At 38.5% G+C, this 17,791-nt stretch overlaps 2 protein-coding genes across 2 annotated transcripts in view; one reads left to right on the top strand and one right to left on the bottom strand.

Moving 5' to 3' along the window:
• Positions 1-2,649: 2,649 nt before the first annotated feature.
• On the bottom strand, positions 2,650-11,486 carry LOC113162408 (choline transporter-like protein 1). The gene is made up of 16 exons (XM_026360502.1): positions 11,239-11,486; positions 10,929-11,015; positions 10,245-10,387; positions 9,285-9,421; positions 7,864-7,957; positions 7,290-7,459; positions 6,636-6,725; positions 6,329-6,471; positions 5,909-6,095; positions 5,192-5,360; positions 4,904-5,060; positions 4,716-4,799; positions 4,491-4,628; positions 4,136-4,372; positions 3,402-3,464; positions 2,650-3,216 (listed from the first exon to the last, which is right to left on the bottom strand). The coding sequence occupies exons 1-16, from the start codon at positions 11,260-11,262 to the stop codon at positions 3,193-3,195; spliced, it is 1,947 nt and encodes a 648-aa protein (XP_026216287.1). The 5' UTR covers positions 11,263-11,486; the 3' UTR covers positions 2,650-3,192.
• Positions 11,487-13,032: 1,546 nt separating this feature from the next.
• The window catches only part of dlc1 (DLC1 Rho GTPase activating protein), a 73,717-nt gene continuing 68,958 nt past the window's right edge, over positions 13,033-17,791 (top strand). The window contains exon 1 of the mRNA XM_026359525.1: positions 13,033-13,112. The gene's annotated coding sequence lies outside the window, so the exon portion shown is untranslated. The remainder of the gene's footprint in view (positions 13,113-17,791) is intronic.

Consider the following 17,791-nt stretch of genomic DNA (forward strand, 5'->3'; position numbering starts at 1 on the left):
TATGAGTCACCATCACACCCACATCATACATGCATGCATACATGCAAGTACACACGAACAACACTTACACTAACTGAATTAGGGCAGGAAAAGGGTACATTCACTGACCTGAATGGAAACAGCTTTGTTTCCCTTTGTACACCGTGAGAACAGTTAAGTGTAAGTGTGAGTGTGTGTGTGTGTGTGTTGGCAACAGGACATGTCAGCAGCAGCTCCAGATAGGGAAGTCACTGGATAAATATCAAACGCTCATTCTCACATACTTTTCCTCAACCTGTGCACGCCGACCATAGAAATGAGCTGAGATACCATCTCATTGCCTAATGTCCGCACAGTGGAGGCTGTGGTTGGAGACAGTCCAAAAATTAAAAGTGATCTCCCAGCATATGGGAAGACATGATGACTGAGTGCTGACGGGAAACGCCTCAAGTTGCAGGAACCACTTTTGATTTTTGGAAATCAGGTTTCTTGAATTAGCAATGTACTCAGACTGCAGGGGCTCTAAATATCACACTTAAACGTCTCCAGTATGTTAGAAAATGACATGATAATATCACAATAAAGGAATAAATCATCTTTACTATGTGTCAATAATTAGCATAAATACCATTTACATTTACCACCGACATTTCAATTTTTTGTTTTCACCCGGACTTGTAGGTCCCTCTATAAGTGGATCATTTACGTTTACCATAAGGTTCCTAATAAGAATTATTCTGTCAGACTTTGCAAAGTGCATTCTAGAGGAACAAAGGAGATTAGACCATTCACAGGGAGAGTGATGAGTAAACAAAACTTCATGTGTGTAATTGATGAATAGCACATTTAAAAATGTAAGCAAACTATCAAAAATCTCAATTCTTATACAATACATTGTATAAGATTATTATTAATGTTATTAATAATAAACACATTTAACCTATAATCTATAATAATCCTGGTATCAAACTAGTAGTATGTTATATGATGTTGCCAATATATCCTGTTTATTAATACAGAGAGTTTTGCTGAGCTTGTGCAGATTGTTGTCTCCACTTTGAGTTCTAAATGATCTTTGAACTTCAGCGACAGTCTAAATATTTGATGTGTTTTCTATTTATGTATACATTTGCCATCTCATGATACACTACACTGGTGTATTAAACAATGTTCAGTGGCTTTTCAAAAATCACAGAACTGAATTAAACATGACCTATGTGAGTTATAGAATCATAATCCCCCATCAGTGCTTTTTAGTTTTTTGTAAAAAGCTTGTTCCACTTGCACATTTTCAGAACAGGCTGCTGAGGAGGCAGTATCTTAATGGTTTAGTCACTGTTGGTCAATACACACTCACACACTTAGAAAGCTCATGTTACTGCGTCTGAGTCAGCATGAACAACAGACGTCCATATAGCGGCGGGACGGCTCAGGTTTTGTGAACTGTTTATTTGTTGAAGATGTCATCTCTAATAATTAAAATGTAAAATGTTGTGTGTGTAAGCTGTGTTTGAAAGAGTGCAGCTTGGGATTGGGGTCAGAAACTCTATCTAAACTATCCATGACCTGCCTGTCTGCTTTGTTCGCTGTAATAAATGACATTATCAGAATGGTAATTATTAAAGTCAATAGATTATAAAACAATAATAATAATGATGAATTATTATCCATTCCAGCTGTCAAATTTCGCTACTTCCTGCTGAGAAAGAACAGGTTTTCCTGCCTTTTAGCCCAGTGACAAAGGGTTTCCAGAAACAGTTAGTGTTCTTTAAGTACTCCAGAAATCACTTGGGTGTGACTCACCAGCCACTGAGCGGTTCCTCTGAATTCCTGTTTTATGGAGGTGGGCAGCAGAGCGCAGAGAGAGCTTTTCCATCAATAACTTCTAACTGCTTAGTGGCTTGATTCTTGCCTATTGTCAATCTAATGCTGGATTGGAAAAAAAAAAAAAAACAGGAGAGGATGAGGCAGTAATCTGCACATTAGCAGACTGTGGATACACTCATGGGAGGACAGATAATGGCAGGCCAGTCTACCTCCATGGTAACTTTACACATTTCTAATCTAAAAGGTAGTTTCACCTGCACATGTTGTGAAGGAAAAGAAACCACACTGTGCATGTTATATTAACTGCTGAATACCTCTATACGAATACCATCCATTTAAAATCCTGTATATACAAATTACAGCTATTGCCAACACTGCAGAGAATGCACAGTATACACAGCTATTTAGTTAAGTTGTCACAATACATGTATATTTCTAAATATTTTCCTGGACTTACACTCACGTTTCATCTTTCTAAATCAAATCAAAATTTGGTGGTGAAATATGCAAAGACATCCAGCAAAAGATGAAAAATCTAAATGTCAACATCATTTATTTTCCACAAGTGGATTCAGAAAACTATAAAACTATTAGCTCTGATATCAGGTTATAATGTCATTTTGTTCTCATTACTTTTAAAGGGCATAACATCCACAGTGGCTATAAAATGGAAATGTCATTCATTTGACAGGATGTGCTGCCCTCTGGTGGTCCTAGTTAGAAATGACAGCTGAATGTTTGGGACAAACTTTTCCTCTTTTTGCATCATTGCCTGCTTGTTTTTCTGTTTACATTGTACTTTAGTTTTCTTGCCAGCACTCAGATGGATTTAGGAACCAGAACTTTGGAGAAACTCAAAAAGTTTTATTTATACGCATTTTTGTACAACTAGGTTAAGATAGCATTTTGACTTAATGTGACATATGTCTAAACCAATACAAATTTGTTTATTCAAGTATAAAATTTAATAAGTAATAAACAATTTGAACAACCTTTGACAAAACATAGTTAGCTATTCATTTGATAATATACACCAAGTCATTTAAATTGTAGCTAGCACTACTAAAAACAAAAAAACCATGGATGTTAAACCTGCGTGAACACAAAAAAACCCAAAAACAAAAAGATTAAACTTAATGGCATCTTGTTAATAAAAACACACAAAGACAAATAAGATGTTGCTATACAACACACATTAGTGTTAAACTTTAAAATAGCAACCTTGGTTTTAGAAATAACAATAAAAGTCAAAGCAACGTCCAGTGAAGTAGTTTCCATATAAAAGTTAATGTTATTGTGTTTACGTCCCTGGAGTGAAATGCTGGTAAACTCTGAGTAAAGCCTTACAGTGTTTTTAATCATTTTGGCAGTTTCCCAGATACTTAGTTAAGTTGAAGTCCCTCCACGTGTCTGTAAGAAAGACAAAAGAATTTAGTCAGACTGTCATCAGATGGTCATTCACACCCATACAAAGCACAGTATTATAACTGCACAGAACATAGTGATAGAGTCTTAATCTGCATTAGCTAACAGGTTTTTTCTGTATTTGCTTTTCAGCTGGAATGAGCCAGCTTACATCAAGATTTTTAACGCACCATGGATCTCATCTCCTGTCCCCTCCCATCGCCTGCCATTTTCTTACTGTCCTCCACAAATTCCTGAAAAGAAATGATACAGAGATACAGAAATGTTACTTAATATTTAATAGTAATCTCGTCTTCTACAATCAAAGAACCAGAAATGGGTTAAAAAAAATTATATTGAAGCTCATAAATGTCAATAAAAGCAAAACAAACAAAACAAAATAATAGTTTTTGTATAAATTGTGTAAGAGTTTTTATATACTACGAAATAACACAGTGCCTGTCTAAAAAAAAAAGTCACCTCCTGGATTTAACTAAGCAGATAGGTAAGAGCCTCCCACTCAAATGGATGTTATTTAACCCTAACTGATGCAGTGAGTAGCTTCTCATTTCTTAAACAACCAAGAAGACACATCCTGCGATCGTAGACAAGATGTTAATCTGTTTCAGAAGGGTCAAATTATTGTCATCAAGCAAAGAAAACATCTAAGGAGATTGATGAAACTACTTAAACTGAGTTACGAATTGTCCAATGGAAGAAGGTCATGTGGTCTGATGAGTCCAGATTTACCCTGTTCCAGAGTGATGGGTGCATCAGGATAAGAAGGGAGGTGGGTGAAGTGATGCACTCATCATGCCTAGTGTCTACTGTACAAGCCTGTGGGGGCAGTGCTATGATCTGCGGTTGCTGCAGTTGCTCCACAACATTATGTGTCCAAAGAATGAGGTCAGTTTTTTTTTCTCACCATTAAGGCCTTGTCCATGTAGTATTGTCGTCCCGGGCTGCCATCATTATACTTTGTGTCGACAGCAAAGCAGAGGAAGAGGACATCGACCACATTCTCAAACACAGAAAGGAAGCAGTGGGCCACCAAGAAGGCAAACAGACAGACGATGAGAAGAGGCAGCACCCACACGGTGTAGTCCCTCTGGTAGTTTAGGGCCAGGATGCCAGCAAAAGCTGTACAGGAGACTATGAGTACCTGAGAGTGGAAGTTTAGGGCTTGTTAGAAAACATTTAAAGTAAAATCTCACATGGAAAATTCCAAAACTGTTTGAGTGGACACTAGAATCAGACAGCAGTGGTGTGTGGTTCAGTACCTTTCCCAAAAAGAGGACAAAATCGCCCACAGTGTTAATGGCGGCCACTCTGAGAGCATTTTCCACGAGGATGATGAAAGCATCACGGGCAGAGGTGCAGAAACTGGTGCTGTTGATGGCTGTCGCAGTGTAAGCATTCTGAAACCATTTGACACATTGAATAAATACTTGAGATTCTGCATTCCTTGTACACTATATTTTCTTCACAAATACAAGATTACTTACTTGATTTAAGTATGCTAGACACTTCTCAAGACACCACAAACAGCAGACACACGCCTTCAGCATGCAACGAGCGCAGGCGTTTTCCTGTGAGAAATTTACAGGTTAAATATCTAAACTAAACATGTGTGAAAATCCCACTGATGGATGATTACAGCTTGACAAGAGTCCTCAATGGACTTTTAAATCACCTTTCCTTTGAGCTGACTGTGGATGTATGTTAGGATGAGACGAGGGATTTTCACAAGTGTGATGATGAAGGAGCCTTTGGCCAGAGTACCCAGGTGGTAGCGGATGGTGCGTGCCATGGAAGAAAGGATGGGAGTTGCTGGCAACTGCGACTTATCTCTTAAGTTAATCACATAGAGGGAGAAGACAGAATTAAAAATATATATGAAAAAACTAAAATATAAAGAAAATGTGGCAGTAAGGACACCTCCATGTCATAAAAAACAGAATACATGGTTACTTTTTTGTACCTTGTGAAGTAGTACGTGACCACAGCCCCAGCGATGGTCATCTGCTGGAAGGCGAGAATGAACTCATTGATCCAGATGAGACCCACAGCGTGATACCACACTAAGTACTGAAGAGGCCCTTGCATCTGATATTCAACCACATTTGTAGAGTTATTCTTTACTGGCGTTCCTGTGAAGAGAATAAGCGTGTAAACGTGGAATGGGTATTCTTTTTTACCTCCACTATACATCCCTCTACACTAAGTTGAAATGTTTAAGCATTCTACTTGAAAACAAGTGCAACAGACTCTACAAGACTGATTTTATGTGAAATAAATATGCTACAATATCATCTAAAAAACAGTGATCTGCTGCTTTAAATGCTTCTTTAGTGGAACTGAAAACTAACTGTGGAAAAGAGAAGTGGGAGCTGAAGACATAAGTGGTTCTTTGAGTCCGTCCTCCTACATCACGAGACTGGCGCAAGATTTCAAATGTGGGAGTTGGGAGTCATGCCACAAAACCAAGTCAAAATGTCACAAGAAACAAACATGATATTCTATTTCTCTGGGAAATGTTTTCATTGATGCATTAGATGCTAGAAACCAGTCTGTATACAACACTCATAAGCAACTATACATAATTTTGAATTGTTATAGCAGTTTCAAACGTGACAAGTATTGATCTAATCAACATAAAGGAAATGTTCGGGGGCTTTCCACCAGCCATTGTCCTAACCTGCAGTCCCAAGAAAGAGAAGCACAGCGATCCAGTAGACCCAGAAGAGCATGAGGCAGAGGAAGGTCCAGAAAGGCTGCAGGGCCAGCAAGGGAAGATGGATGAACACTTTACCAGCCACATGAAACAGGGAGATGGTGAGGGCCACTCGTTTCCTCATGAAAAACATTATCAGCAGGAGAACCACCTGTGGGGTTACACAAAGACTAGTGATCTAATGAAATATACTGGCTGGCCAAAGAAAAGTCGCAACGTGGATTTAACTATGCACATAGGTAGGAGCTTTCCACCAGTCAAATACCTTTTCTAGCCACTGTATATTTTATTTACTATGCATTCCACATCTCTTAGTATCCTTGATATAAATAGCATACACTATCACAAAATGCATGCACACAGGAGCTGTGCACTCAGACATACCGTGAAAATTGTAGCACCAATTGAATACACAAGCAGAGCCTTAACATTGTCTGAGGCCACTTCCTTCCCAAATACTGACATGGTTTGATTATTAAGTGCATTCTTGCTGTCAACGTACAGCCACCAGAGGACAGCTGTCCCACCTGCAAAAGACAAGAGCAGAAAAGAAAAGAGTACAACTGCAGAATCATCCTCTACGGCTGTTTTGCGTCATTGAAACATAAACGAAAGCACCAAAATAAAACAGGCAAAATGACTTTGGGGAGTGGATGGGAGTGAAGTAAAGTACATTGATTTTGAAATTTACCTATAGAGCCGATGATTACCAGAATCGTTAGAATCCACACCAGTACTCTGGAGATGTACCGAATGACGACCATCATGATCAGGGACAAAACTGTATTAAAAAAAGCATCATGAAAGTAAATCAAACCATGCTAACATTTGAAGCTGCGTGAAAGTGCTGAATGCATTAGCTGCTCATTGCAACGTTTATTAAAAACACACCAAAACTACATAATTTATTTAAGTTATGAGTAGTTTTGCTTCATTTAAACAACAAAGCAGGAAGCTGTGAATAAAAAAAATGCCCAGAAATCATAAGAAGGAAAAACTGTCTGTTATAAATAATGAAGCCCTCACAACTAACACACCCAAACCAGGGTGATCAAAATCAGAAATTGAGAGATTAAAGGAACTAAAACTGACACAGGATGAAGTTTGTTAGAGCAGATCTTAAATTAGTGCCTGTGGGATAGACTTCAGTGGATACAATGACTGTAAGCACTCAAACATTTCCTGTTATTACAACAAAAATAGCTTCCCCTCCGACAGTTCCTACTGAAACCTCTTGAGCAATTACAGCTGTGAGTAACTTCTTTCTCACTGAATTAAGACAACTCATGAATCACCAAAGATATCCACATGCATATGGCCGGCAAAATGTAACCACGTGTTATACCTAAGGCCAAAACACAAAGGCCCATGATGATCTCCTTGCTGGCTGTCACACCAGCGATGACCCGGCGCAGCACAGAGTTGTCACTGACAAATGTGACAAATGCCTGGGCGAATTCAGCATAGCACCCGACATCCACAGGAATACAGCGGTGGAACAGCGGGAAAGCCTTACTGCAAACAAGAGACCACTGGGCTCAATTACTTTTAGTGAACAGTCTTTGAAGCAGTAGATTATTGACTGTGGCAAACTATAAGTATACAAGTACTACTAAGTGTACAGTACTACAGTATTATTTATTTTGGACAAAACTACTTCATTTAATACCTGAATGAAATGTAGACTTGAAAGTAAAATTATTCTAAAAAATATTAAAAATGACATAATTGCAAAAATGGAACATACAGCAATGATAAAAACACAGAAATACATTCACATCTGTCATTTGCTGTCCTGGTTTAAAGATACTGTACCTCTATGAACTGCACTAAACTTTTAAGAACCCCTTCAGTGAAAGCACCTTTGAGTTGTTTATGAGGTAATATTATATTTAAAGACAAAATAAATGTTGGATTACCTTGCTGGAACAGGGAGTTTGGGACATTTAGTGGATATCTCTGAGTGGCTTGTGTATTTTGTGAATGGGATATCATAAGAGCAGAGATAAGAGCCTAACAGAAAAACAAAAACATAGATTACATATTCAGTTTCAGTAAAATATTTTCAAAGCTGACTCTTATATTGGCATTTAATGTATAGTGTAGTGCAGGGGTGTCAAACTCAATTGCACAGGGTGGCAAAATCCAAAACACACTTTAGGTCACGGGCCGAACAGGATAAACATTTATTGAACACACTAAAACTTTTAAAACGTAACTTTTTTTTTTTTTAACATAAACCTTAAATAACTTATAATATTTTGCTCTCTCTAAAAATATATCCTGTCTAAATTATACAAGTTAGAAATAAAGTAAACATTAAAAGAACAAACATTCAAATTTCTTTAATCTTATGTCATTTTATCTAAAAAATAAACTTAAATTTTAAATATCCCAAAAGATTTCGCTCTCCATAAAAATATATCCTGTCATATTATACAAATTCAAAATATGAACATGCTGCATAACAAATAATATAAATAACATTTGTGCTTTTCAGCAATAACAAATGAAATCATTCAGTCTTTGCTCTTCAGTCATTTTATCAGAGCTGCATCTGTTTTTGTCAACAAGTTCATTTATATTTGTTGTAAGGTTCTGTGTTGTGGAGATTCTCAGGATGGACTGTAGGTTCTCACCAGTGAGACGACTCCTGTGTGCTGTTTTGTTAGTCTTCATCACTGAGAACAGCTTCTCTCTAAGATTTGTTCTACCAAACATAAACAAGGTTCGAGCCTCATGTGGACGGAGCTGGGACATTTCTGCGGGAATGGAGTGAATAAACTGTGCGGGTCCTGCAGTGTCCTACTTTACCTTCAGTCATTACACTGCAGCTCAATCAGCTCCATCTGAATCTGCACAGGTGCAATTTCCACATAGACGGCAAATGGGTTGCAAAGCAACTCAAAATTATTTGCTTGTTCATCAAAGTCACCAAAGCGCCGTGAGAACTCAGTTTATCAGCTAAGTGCGTATTTCTGAACACTGTTGTAACGATATGGTTCAACATTACTTGGCATCCTGAGGACCAGCTTCATAACCTGCAGCATCATAAACTAGACTTGATTAACGCGGAATGTGTTCGGCAAGGCAGCTGAAGCACTGCATTATGGGATCTGTAGTTTATTGTGTTACCAGCGCTTCATATCGCGGGGTCATTATTAACAATAATATAGAAGTGATCTCGCCGGATAGAGTTACACGCCGGGCCGGATGTGGCCCGCGGGCCGTGAGTTTGACTCATATGGTGTAGTGTATCCCATTTCTGTCCAACATTTGTTATACTTACATGTACATATAAAACTGACACTGTGTTACACACCTTGTGCAGTTAACTCACCATTGTTCAGAGCAAACTTCTTTAAATCCTCGTATGTAGCCAGCTCAGTAGCAGGACATTTGGAGACACACAGTGCGATGGACTTGACCTTCCTCTTAATGAGGTCAATGTTGCAAGGCTCTAGAAAGAAAACATATCTGGAAAAAACAACAAAAAAATAACTTATTAACTGTTCAATATGAAGTGTTGCCACACCCTTATCTCAAAAATAAGAATCAATTTTCCATAAATGAAAATATAAGTTTGGGTGTTACTGGGTCACTTGGGACTGCTCTGTCTGGGCAGAATATGAAAGACAACAACATTTGCTCCCCTGTCACACAGATCCTTCTTTGTATCCAAAACGCCTTTTATTCAACGTCTTTACGGGAAATCAGCCCATCAATAAAGCATGACCCATTGTTTCAGTGAAACTGGGTCTGCAGCTGCTTGCTGATGATAACAATCACATTACCACTGACTTTCTTGGATAGTCAGATAAAACTGCTATTTATTCAGATTTAAGTACACCGAAGATGCACAAGACAGTGCAACCATGGGTCAGTGTAGCTCTGTTCTGTCATTGATCTAGATTACCCTTCACACTGATGACATCTTATTCTGCTGTGTCACATGCCTATAACTTTTGTGCAAGAACAAATTACTGTAAACATACTGTAAGTAGGCCACTGTTAGTACATCTCTGACAGCTATGGCAGAGGGAAGAGAGCTAACTGAAGTGTTTACAAATGCAGAAACCAGTTGTTTGTTGCAAATTAGATTGATATTAGGATAACATGATGCAATCCTTACATGCATACATGCAATTCTGAATGGCTTTGTCTGTGCCACCAACACTCAAGGACAGAGAGTAAAAGATAAGTCAACATGTCTGCTGGGATGATGAACTGGATAAGTTACTACATGTTCTGCAAAACAGATGCAAATGAAAGCATTTAGAGGACAACAAATCACACTAACTTGTTTTCAGACATGTCCTTGCCACTGAGGGGTACTCCCTCAATCTCGGTGTTCTTCTGACCGCAGGTGTTGCCATAGCTGTCATATCCTGAGATAAGCCTGGAGGCACCTCCTGTGGCGATGGGGTAGCCACAAATACACAGCTGCAAACACCACAGGTTAGATGACGTTAACTGTTTGCATTACACATAACGTTTATTGTTTACACATAAAACCCATTACTAGCAAATAGGACCACGCAGCCACCTTTAACAGGCTGCTTTCGACTAAATGTAGGATGACATTCATAAATAATACAGGGTCTTGAATGGCTATAATGCTCACTGTAGGTTTAAAACTGAAAGAAAAATGTGTTGATTGAGCTTTATAAACATTTAGAGGCTGTAGATTTGTGGTGCTGCCGAACTGTGCAGCAAAGCCACCACATTCAGTTTCTGTCATATGATTTGATGATTCACCTGTGCATCTTGAAAAAGCTGCAGCTCGTGGTGTTGTTGTTAAACTCTACTGTACAGTGATAAATGTGGTGCACAACCTACTATTAAAAGCACTCTCTCTGTGTAACACCACTACACAGCATGCACCATAAAGTTCAACCACCATCATCTCTCTCTTCAGCAATAAATAAAAATCCCAACAGCGTTGAGACATAAGAGTGCATATCTATTCCAGCTAAAGACTTACCATTCCAATACAAAATAGTGAGTATATAATGAGCCATGGGATGTCGGTACAGCTGCGCTCCTCCAGCGGCTTCCAGTCACGTTTCTTCTGCCAAGGCATAAATAACAGCGTTATTCCCAATGGAGGCGACGCTCCTCGGTTCAGTCAGTGCTCAGACTGCGGTGCAGCAGCTACTCTGCTCCACAACCAGCTGACAAACAAGCGACTGTGGTGGTGTTGTTGTTGTTGTTGGTGGTGGTGGTGGTGGTGGTGGAGAAGTGACGTTTTGCCAAGCTGGCGTGAAACTTCCATTATATTTGAGCTAACTTACCTCCGTGCTAACACAACATCCCATTGCGAACAACGACAACACGCCAACTTCAGCTGAATAAAAACAAAGCTTTAAGTTCCTCTTCTTTGGTGAAACTTTTTTTTTTTTTTTTAAGCTTATTTGACTTTCTTTTTCTGTTCCCTTTCTTTCTATAATCTATCTAACGACACAGATGTCTAACTAGCCTTTTTAAACCCTCTTTAGTTTATTGGCAAACGCCCATGTCCATGTTTCCAGTCGCAGGTAAAACGCGGAAGAAGTGGAAGAAGTGTTGTGCTGCCTTCACCTGCTGTCAGGAAAATTACACATTGTCGCGCAAAGATGCAAACAACGAACAGCAGTGTTAAAAATAAGAATAAAATCACAATTATCGTCAATGCCTTCATGTGTATTTTCACTTTCACACCGACTGAGTTGCTCTGCACCTTTTGTTTTACTATTGTGGAGCAGCTGGCGTGCATTTTTACTGTTTTTAAGTAGTGGGGTAGTAGTTGACCTGAAGTCACGTATGAAGTGTCTGTATCTGCAACATGATACTCCAAAAAATAGGCCCAATTCATATATAAAGATCAAAGTATTGATATTGATTGATTTATTTAGCTTTTTTTCCTCTCTGTTTGCTGCAATATGAAATAAAATGTGCTTTGTATACAATATTAAAAGTCTTATCTTTCTTAAAAGCATGTGGCTGATACTTTTTTTCACAATAGCCAAACTATACTGTACATAAAGGGCTCTACATAAAGAAAAGTAAGAAAAGTGTAGCATCTTTATAGTTAGCAGTATCGTTTATTATTTATTTTACCATCGTCCCTCATTATCATGTCAAGTCCGTTGACCGTGAACGCAGCACCGCTCTCTGCTGACCGCACGTGTTGAATTTGGCGCCGTTTGCTGGAGGATTGAAGAAGCTGTCGAGTAATGATTCAACTTCTAACGAGCGAACTCCTACTAAAAATAAAAAAAAACATTAAACTATACCTGGCACTACTTGACCGCTTGGTGTTGTACCATCTTGCGAGGAGCATTTAACCCGCACAGGTGAGTAGGTTTCACCTTCATTGTCATTGTGCTGTTGTAACAGCTGCTTACTGTAAGCTACTATTTATTAACAGTTTCCAATTCTTCATGGGAAATACACGGTATAAACGTTACACACTGTTGGCTCTCCTGCTACATATCGTGTTAAATGGTTTTCAAGCACTGAATTAAATCTAAACAAGTATAAAGACCAGATATTATGTAAATGTGTAACAGTAAAACTCCCTTTATTAATAAAGATATGGTTTTGTCGCCCCCTGCAGTCTGTGTCATGTTATTGTAAACTGCTGGTTCCATTAAATGCTCATTCGTTATTTAATTACAGTGAGACCCGTGTAGCCCTGCTGCTGGGGGACTGCAGTTCTTACTCACAGTCACTTGGGTTGTGTTACCTACACAGAGACTGCTGCATCCTCCTCACCCACTGTGCAGTCCAACAGCATGTGGTAAGAGCTTCCCAGTGCACATTATGCGCAAGTTCAAGTAATGAGTAATTGTTGATTGATTCTCATGCAAATATGGTTTCTGTGTTGCAGCTTTATATTTCTGAGAAGCTACCATCTTGTGCATCATTATGTGTACGTTAGGAATAACATTTTTTTTGCCATGTTACCTTTGATCTATCAGTTGTTTGAAGTAACATCCTTCTCATTAGGGTATCATTCTCTGCCTCCTGTTTTTCCTGAGGTTCCTTCTCCTTATCATGGCGGTTTTCTGACCTGTACACTTCCTGAGTGGCTGGAATGTCAAACAGTTTCCTGCAGAAGATCTTGTTTTTCTTATATTCTTATTGCTTTTTTTCAACTGCTCTGCATAGAAGACCAGAAGAAAAGGTAAATATTTAACCGAGGCAGTTTTATCCACTGTTCTATGTACTGTACCTGTGCAGTTCTCTGTCTGAGTTCATGCATCCTTTTTCAAATACCAGTCCCATGTATTTCTCATACCTGATCATACTTATTTTGTGTCAGTAGGGATTAAAAATAAAAGTAAAGCAATATACATAGATTTTGCAGGACCTCAGAGCAGCTGACCATGACTGTGTGCGTGTGTGTATGAGAGAACAAGGCACAGATGTTGGGTGGTTACATTTGGAACCAAAAAGCAAGCGATCATGGTGCAGAAACATAGCTGCTCAGACGCTTCTCATCAATTGATGAAACAACCCCTGGCCCCTAATCTCCTGACTTTTGGACTCAAGCATTTCCTGCTGATGCTGCTGTGGCAACGGTGTCTTAGGACAACACGTTTTTCTGGATCTCTACTGGAAAAGTCAATGCCAGCACAGCATATGTTCTACAGAATCCTGGGTGGGTGGATGTAGTACGTCACTTTTGTGGCTCTCACAGGGTCTGGTCCAAGCTCAAGAATCATTCCTCATAAACAACACGACAATATGATAAATATTATGTGTCCTTGTCCTCAAGTTTCAAGCTCTTTGGAAGATGTAATGAATTTCATAAGGTTAATATTTTGGAGCCTCTTCGCTGCACCCATATGTTTTTTGTCAAAAGTGATGAAAATGAGAGAGATTCTCTGTGAACCACTGCACCTTTGCTAAAGCATTGTATTTTTTAAGGTGAGCCAGTAAAATCAAATATGGACATCTGCTTTCTCATTCATGTGGCATTGCTCATGAAATGTTCTGTAGTTTTGTGTTCAAAACAAATAAGAATATGAGATTTGAAATAATAAAAAAGGTCAAAAGCAAAGTTAGACATCTTCCTATTCTAGCATAGTAGATGTCCGCGTGTGCATTTGTGCACATACTTCAAGGCTACAGGAGTGTGAGAATGTGTTCAGGTGTGAGTGGTTATAGGGTTATGGGGCATGTGTTTAAAAGCGGAGAGCACACAAATGAAATCCAGCTGTTGTTGCCACCTACCCATGAACTGTGTGTTTGCGATGCAGGTACAAATCCAGTTTCCAGAAAAGTTGGTACTTTCCTTAAAATGCAATAAAAACTAAAATCTGTGACCTAATAGAGCTTAATTGAAATAATTTAGTTTGATGCCTGCAACACTCAAAAAAGTTGGGACAGGGGCAACGTAAGACACTAGAGAGTGGGTAGAAAAGCATGCACCAAAGACTCAGTCTTTGCAAACAGTAAATTCAAACAAATTAACGATTTTATTTTGTTGCATTTTAGAAAAGTTCCAGCTTATCGGAAATGGCGTTGGTAGATTGTCTGAGCAGAACATAGACTGGATTCATTTGATGGGGAGAAAGACGAGGTGAGACTTGAGACTCCTGGAGGACTAAAGTCCAGATCCAGAATATCTCGAATAGGACCAAAGTGAGCAAGTGAGAGGCAAAGAGGCGAGAGTTTCTGATGAGTTTCTTGAATTGAACTTTTGTTCATTCCTGCTTGTCCAAGATGACATCACCATTAATTCACTGTTCTAGAAAATTCAAATCTCCATTTCGTGGCATCATCAGGGTCTTGTTTGGAATAGACTGTTAGAAGTAAACTGTTATCCTATTTTTTTATAAAAAAGAAACTACTGCATGAATTAGGTACACTGAATTGGGTTTCTGGAAAGCAGGAAGCAGCCAAGGCTTATCCAAATATTTATAAAGGCCATATTATATTTACAAGCAACACAAAAATTGCATATTCCATTTTTGATTACACAAGAAAGGCAAATAATTTGTCTTTCTATCAAATAATTGAAGCCTCGCTGAACAGTGAAGTGCATTTCAGTGAATGGTTCTGGTCGTTGTGTCTTTATATAGACATATCTAATAGGTTTGACCAAACGCTGTCCAACACAAATGAAATGGCTGTGAGTCATTACTTCTAATGACTTCAAAAATGGCAATGAGACACTATTGGTCATCCAGCATGTTGAGAAACAATGTAAGAGTACAGAAAACAAAAAACAGATGGTACACTGGGTTAATGACAATGAGGCTTTGAGTGAGACACATATATTTAATTTAATTTCCCAAACCAAACATAGTAAAGTACCTAAAGTACTAAGAGATAAAAGTTGTCAATGACCTGGGTGTTGTGAAAAATAATGCAAATGCTACATGTAACATGCATCCATCCATCATTTTAACCTCTTATCCACTTAAGGGCTGTGAGCCCATCCCAGCTGTCATTGGCCAAGAGGCAGGGTGCAGCCTGGACAGGTCGCCAGTCTATCACAGAGCTGAAATGTAACATTTCAACACTAAACTTCATGAAACATTTGTTTTATAATCTGTGTTTCAGAACACATAAAAAAGACAAGATTAAATATTTAAACAGTTTATTTCAGACCACAATATGCACAAGTATTAACTATATTATTCGTTTTTTCATGTCAGTCACTCTGTATGTTCAAATAAAAAGATTGATGACAGACTAATGATGAGTTGCATGTTGCATTTTCAGTACAATCAACTAATGTGCACATTCCCTGAAAGTGCAGTATTAAATACAAAAACAGGGGCATTACCTGAAATACTTAAGCTTGTACACATTTTATTATAAACCTGCTTTTTCACTTAATTTAATTCTGGAGCACTATATAGTAGGCTCCAAAGACCTTGGGGACGCGTAGCTGGCAGCAAATGCATCTGCAGAACTCAGTATAGACATAATAGTGTACATCTTGAATAAAACATTTTATTAAACTATTTTAAATCAATAGAGACACAGACCCATGCATGAACAGATTCACACATACATTGTGTCCTCCCTTGTATTATGCACACACAAACCCTCTCACAAGAAGATTAGATAGATTATTTTAGCCTGTTAGGGTCTGTATCCTCAATAACACGTACTTCCTGTTCCCACGGTAGCAGTGACACTATAACCCATGATCAGTGGGCAAGCCCTCCCCCCAAGTCTCTCCCACAACGACTTCTTGTACAGCAAAGCAAGTCAAAATTTACAAATGATAAAAGCCATTTTTTCAATTTAAGAGCCAGTTGCAACCCTCAACTTTTTCTTAAATACTCTTAAGTTGCATCATCTACATTGGGAAGTTCCAGTCAAAAATATTGGCATTGCTCAAGTTCCTAAACCCAGCCCTCAAATACTGCTATTTAAATTTTGTGAAGCAGTTGTTAACCAGAGGGAATAGCAAATAACAGGAAAAGATTGCACAGATCTTGTTGCTGTTTGTCAATGTTATTTTTAACTATTTAGCTGAGACTCTGGTATTATGTTTATTTTTTTCTAGTTTCAATGAACCCAAGAGCCATTTTATAGCTTCACACAAGTAGTAGGCAAGTATCACAGAAGACAGTTATTTAAAGTCTAAGCCTTAAAAAGGGTATAACAAAATTTCCTGAAAGCAATCTTTGTTTATGCAAGGAGTAAAACTGACTCAGTTAAGGGAGAGGCCCATAAGTTACCTACATTTTCCTACACGGGCAAACACTGTGTTCTTCGATGCCCATGAAGTAGGCTTTAATTTTTCCAATAATAAACTATATCAGTGCGGAATGTGAGGTTGTTTCCTTTGGGTCCTCAGTGCTCCACTTAAGAAGCCAAGGGGCTGAACAGTGGGGGATTATGAGGTGAATCATGAATAGGTCTTTCTTAACTATGTATTTGACGGCTCTAGACATGTGACCGATGATGCTGCATGCCTTAGAGAATGCTCATGCTTGTCCTCTGTGATGTGGGACTTAGAGTCCAGCTTGTAATGATGACTCTTTAGAACAAATAACTGTTTATATACTATGAAATTATGACTAAGCACTGAAGATTTTCTTTGATAATTTTGTATTTATACAGTAAAGGGAAACTAAGTGAAAGTTAATTGAATTGTTTTTAGTCATGCTCACAGCATGACTCTGGAGATGGACACGTTGCTCCAGCAGCCAGGTGGTCCACCACTTCAGGACCAGGCTGAAATATCTCAACAGCTAGTGGATTTTCATGAAATTTGTACAGAGATGTGCTCCACAGATAATAATTCTAATCTAATTATTTTTGTGATTTGGAAGGGTTTCTATGAAATTTTGAATTGTAAAATTGTAATAACTTTAACTTTAAGTGTTACCCTCTAATTCTTATTTCATCCTATGGTTTATAAGCAAATTCTATAGTGATACATTGTTATATTGACCTTAACTCTACTTTTCAAGGCGAATTAGCAAATTTAGGCTTATATAGAGAATTTGGTAAACATTTTACTTCTTGAGAAAGAACGTGTTAGTATTTTCATTGTTTGCATATCAGAATGCTTGCTAGGTTGCACCACCTGACAGAGCTGCCAGCATGGCTGTAAAGGCTGCATTTTGTTTTAATGCTATAATTTTAATGGTTCAGTGCTCTTGCAGATCACATGCATGTGCACCTGAAGAGACATTGCTGTGTCTCACATGTTGTTGATTGAGCATGTGTCACTGATAAATCTAATTGTGATGCAGACCAGTTGCCCTGTGGCCGTGCAAAATTATGCGATTGGTGGGGGGAGACCTAGTCTTTTAAATTATAGGCTTGCATTGGATGTCTACAGGAGGTAATGAGTGGATAGCCTGAGTCATGCTCTGTGTCGGCCTCTGC

The sequence above is a fragment of the Anabas testudineus genome, chromosome 1 (genome assembly GCF_900324465.2).
Source record: "Anabas testudineus chromosome 1, fAnaTes1.2, whole genome shotgun sequence".
Classification (NCBI taxonomy): domain Eukaryota; kingdom Metazoa; phylum Chordata; class Actinopteri; order Anabantiformes; family Anabantidae; genus Anabas; species Anabas testudineus.

Coding starts and splice junctions, on each gene's coding strand:
- LOC113162408 (XM_026360502.1), bottom strand. CDS start 11,262: ATGGGATGTTGTGTTAGCACGGAG. Junction 6,726..7,289: donor CCTTTGTGTTTTGGCCTTAG/GTATAACACGTG, acceptor TTTTTAATACAG/TTTTGTCCCTGATCATGATG. Junction 3,465..4,135: donor ACATGGACAAGGCCTTAATG/GTGAGAAAAAAA, acceptor ATTTCTTTTCAG/GAATTTGTGGAGGACAGTAA.